This window comes from Micropterus salmoides, unplaced genomic scaffold (genome assembly GCF_014851395.1).
Source record: "Micropterus salmoides isolate LMB-PRFRI ecotype aquatic unplaced genomic scaffold, ASM1485139v1 Ms_hic_scaffold_21, whole genome shotgun sequence".
Classification (NCBI taxonomy): Eukaryota; Metazoa; Chordata; class Actinopteri; order Centrarchiformes; family Centrarchidae; genus Micropterus; species Micropterus salmoides.
The window spans coordinates 27,020,828-27,025,191 of record NW_024041262.1 but is presented as its reverse complement, the minus strand read 5'-3'; the positions used below and the strand labels follow the sequence as shown (position 1 = coordinate 27,025,191).

General features: G+C 41.5%; 1 protein-coding gene across 2 annotated transcripts; it reads right to left on the bottom strand.

The window, feature by feature from the left end:
- Positions 1-241: 241 nt before the first annotated feature.
- On the bottom strand, positions 242-4,364 carry LOC119915892 (microfibril-associated glycoprotein 4-like). 2 transcript variants are annotated; one of them, XM_038735693.1, is made up of 7 exons: positions 4,232-4,364; positions 3,472-3,522; positions 3,079-3,234; positions 2,287-2,325; positions 2,037-2,133; positions 1,653-1,820; positions 242-815 (listed from the first exon to the last, which is right to left on the bottom strand). In XM_038735693.1, the coding sequence occupies exons 2-7, from the start codon at positions 3,475-3,477 to the stop codon at positions 562-564; spliced, it is 720 nt and encodes a 239-aa protein (XP_038591621.1). In that variant the 5' UTR covers positions 3,478-3,522; positions 4,232-4,364; the 3' UTR covers positions 242-561. The 2 variants fall into 2 exon arrangements, with proteins under 2 accessions (XP_038591621.1, XP_038591622.1); XM_038735694.1 differs by having other exon boundaries at positions 4,218-4,287.

Below are 4,364 nucleotides of genomic sequence, written 5' to 3'. Positions count from 1 at the left end.
TCCAGTTTAAATTATTCCAAGATGGCCACCAGACATTGGAGCGATATCTATGACCAGATGTAACTTTTTATTACAAAAACAGTAGAGATGAGACACCATTTTTAATTGCAAATATATGAATGGAAGTGTGATTTTATTGTTCTCCGACAGTTTATTCAGTGAGTTTTGGTCGTATATGAGTTATACTGCTGGAATCTATAGAGTCAGAGAACAGCAGACACAGTAAAGACAAAAGATCATCTTAATGCTCAGCTTCTTATTTATTGTCAGCGTATAGCAGATAATGATTCACACAAGGGTTTCAAACCTGTCACTATCAGCTTTTCACACGATCAGACTCTAAATATCTGTTTCCATTTCAAGATTCTGGGCCGCTTTGAGCCACAGATGGTAACAAAAAGGACTAATCTGAGTTGGTGTTCTGCTGCTGGTGGATTGTGCTCGTGCCCAGCTTCAGGAAAATAAGGCCCGTTGTGAGATTACATGCTTAATGAGAGAAAGAGAAAGAAATGAGGAGAGAGATCAGCTGCTGATATTCTGCTGTACGTTGGTCCTGGAGAACTACTGCACAGGACGGATCTTCATGCTGAAGGTCTTCAGGGAGTAGTTATAACCCTTCCAATAGTACCACTCCACTCCAACAATAGAGAGAGTGCTGTCAGCCCCCCAGCGATAAATCCCGTTGGGGTTTGTATAGTGACAGGCATTGTACCAGAACGCCCCCAGGTATGATCTGGCACAGTTGCTAGAGGAGGAGTCCTGGTCTTTGTCAAAGGTGGAGAACTTCATTCCGTTGTGATAAGTCAAGGAGTCTCCTACAGACACACAGAAGAACCACAGGGTTAGTAAATTTGCATTATCTATAAGTATCAGCTGAACTTTTCACAGCCTGCAGTCTTCTATCAGACAGACTGATGAGACCAGTTATGGTCCAGACAGCTGAAGTCACCAGCAGGTCGATCTCTGATCGACTCAGTGTTTCACCTGGATGAAACGTAAGAAAATCACACGGTCTATTCCTTTTTTGTAAGTGAAAGTAACAGGTAAAACTTTCAAAATAAAAGTAGGCTCATGTACTGTGTAGTTAGAAAGGTTATTATAGACTAAAACTAAAACTAACAACTAACTAAACATTTATAAGACCTGACCTATAACTTCAGATTAAGAAAAGTGAACTGGTATCATATGAAGCTTAAGTTAATTATATATTTTAGATATTATTATTTAATTAAACCTTCATAACAAATTCATACTTGCTCTGTGGAAGCTCAACCAGCAGAGGTCACTCTACCCCTGCTGAGGCGGCCAGTGGAAAAATGTTTCTGACTTGTGTTGAAGGGGCATTATGAGTTTTCAGCGACCACTAGCGGTGCGGTTTTAAGATTGCAACCAGCAGTGTTGGGCAAGCTACTTGGAAAATGTAGTGAGCTAAGCTACTAGCTACTCTACATGAAATGAAGCTTCACTACACAGAAGTAAGTAAATAAATCTAGATATATATACATATAGATATAGATTTATATATTTGTGTGTGTGTGTGTGTGTGTGTGTGTGTGTGTGTGTGTGTGTGTGTGTGCGCTAGAGAGAGGGGGAGTTTGGGGTGCAGCAACCTGCTCAAGATGTAGAAGTGTAGAAAGACACATCTTACTCACCCGCCCCTCCATTGATGAATCCAGATACACTCAGTTTATATCCGTTATACTCTGAAGCGATGGAGAATGAAGAGTAGCGAGCAAACACTTTCTTCCCCTCAAAGTCCTCCATGTCGACCAGCAGCTCATATTTTCTTTGCTTAGTCAGTTGGTAGATGTTCTCAAGACCTGCACACACACAAACACACACATACACACTGTATATATACATGTACACACTGGGCACAGTTTGACATTTTGGACAGACGTGGAGATAATTGATTAAAACACTCTCACACTAACTGATCTAGACTTTAGACACAAAACTTGGTCAGTCTCATTTCTGGTTTCACACAACAAAGTTTCACAAAGTCACATTAGTGTTAGTTAGGTTTGGTTTCTCACCGAGCCAGTACTCTCCAGCAGCGCTACCAAAGCCCAGCTTGTACTGATCCCAGCCCCTGTAGAAGTTCACGGTGCCGTCCATCCTCCTCTGGAACACCTGGGGGGGACGGGATGGAGGGAGAACTAGCTAAACACACCAGATACCTGACAGCTCATGTTTCCAGGCAACAAGGTTTTACTGCTGTGTCATTTATTGTGAAAGTCCAACAGGAAGTGCTGATACTGAAAGTCACTCTGTGGTAATACTCACCGTCCAGCGACCTCCTTCTGTCTTCATGTCACAGTACACCTACACACAAACACATTCATTAGTAAATGACTTCAGCTGTCTGAACTTGTTTATTAGGTTCATACTTATGAGGCTGTGAGCTGTTTGTCTTATTTAGTTTCTATTGTTGGATATTTCATGGAGATATTTTATGCATCTCTCAGAGGGCTTGGCAGGTATCAACCAACTCCAGAGAAAGTACAAGGTGTGGTGTTTAGATAAGATGAAACTATATATTCAGCTGTTACAGCAGCACAAAGACAGATAGAAGTAGAGATGAATAGAGAAAGGAAATAGATACATTATAAGTATTTAAAATAAGAATAGAATAAAATAAAACAAAAGCTATGTAATTCTACTGAAAACTCAAACTTACAGCACCAGCAGTTCACATACAGTACCCACAACTAGTGTAACATGAACTGAGCAACTGTGCAAAACCATCTCAAGCTGAGTGACAGTGGTGTGATTAGTAGCAGCAAAGTCAGCAGATTATTGTATTCATAAGAGTAACATGATGCCGTTCCAGAGCATGGAGCGATCTTTGTTAAACATGGAGAAAAGAAAAAGGACTGCTGTTGTTGGTGCTGCCAGGGGGGGCAGGAAAGTCGGTCCCTGATGCCTCCTCTCTCAAAGGGCTGTGATTGGTTGGGTTCATAGGTACTCACAGCAAGAGTTTGTGCCTCTACAGCATGATCACCTGATCTGACTCAGTAACTCTGCTTTGATTCCAGCATAAATGTGAAGCTGAGTCCCAGAGAAGGTGAAGTGTACCTGGACAGCAGACCTCTCTCCAAGGGGATAGATGGTGTACACTCCACTGGGGAGGCTCTTGTCTTGTTTGTAGATGTCACTGCAGTCCACCGGTTGGACGAGCTGCTGGCAGCTGGTCAACAGAGGAGCCAGGAGGAGGAAGACGACTGATACCAGCTGGAACAGAGCACATGTTGTCATTCTGACTGAGCTTTGACTCTTACACACTGTTTTAACAGTTTGGCCTCTAGTTTCATGGCGGTGTGGGCAAAGACACCTCTAAGGTGGAGCTAACTGACAATAATTATCTGCCTGGGTTGTTGCTGTAGCAACCATCTAAGCTACCGATATCACAAGCCTCTTCACAGTTTAACAGGACTTTGAGATCTGTAAAATATCAGTTCACAAACTCACCTTCATTGTCAGATTTCTGCTGAAACTGCTGATGTGGATCCGTCTGATGCTCTGAAAATACAGCAACAATATATTTGTTTCGTCACTGAACTCACATGGAACAGATTATTATGTGAATGCAGAATAAGTAGAATTTAAATTTGGTGTTGAGGTTGTAGCTCCGTCACTCCCCAATACACTAAGCTGGGAGTGACAGTAATAACTTCCCTCACAAAACTGCATTAGATACAAATCATGACACCGACTGTTGAATAGAATTGATCAGGGTTCAAAGTCTTTCTGTGATTTAGAATTGTTATTTCATGGTAATATAGGATTTTTAGAATATTAGAGTCACCTCTCAGTAAAATCAAACACAATTCTGCAGCATCACAAACTACAGACATGTTGACAGACTTCACCGCCATCACTTCATACAACCACAGTCTGCAGCTCTACAGACGCTCTGCAGTCACTCAGGAATCAACACATAATCAACCAAAACTCATCAGTATTTGGGAGTATCACACATGATTATATATAAGTTCATAAAACAGTTGCATTTATAATTGAAATGCAATATTTAAATATTGCAAATTATTGCAACATGACTAAATGTTTATGAAGTTCAGCTCAATGTTTTGCTAATTCAGTCATTTTGGTTAAAAAACTGTCCAAAGCCTCTGTGAGATCCTGGAGGAGCTGAGAATAATACTGCACACAGCTGATTTATCAGACATGTGTAATGTCTCCTGGTTGGATGCTTCCTGTCTGAACTCACCTGCAGGTTGAACTGAGGAGACGACGTTGCGGCTTCACCTTCAGAGGAAACAAACTGCTGCTTCTCCTTCAGTCTGTCACACTCTCACAACTTCACTACTTATATCTACAGAAGGCGCTGTGATGTCACAGCA

Excerpts from the sequence above, each read along its gene's own strand:
- LOC119915892 (XM_038735693.1), bottom strand. Across the intron at positions 1,821-2,036 it reads TGCTGGAGAGTACTGGCTCG|GTCTTGAGAACATCTACCAA; the intron begins GTGAGAAACCAA and ends GTGTGTGTGCAG. Across the intron at positions 816-1,652 it reads ATTCATCAATGGAGGGGCGG|GAGACTCCTTGACTTATCAC; the intron begins GTGAGTAAGATG and ends GTGTGTCTGTAG.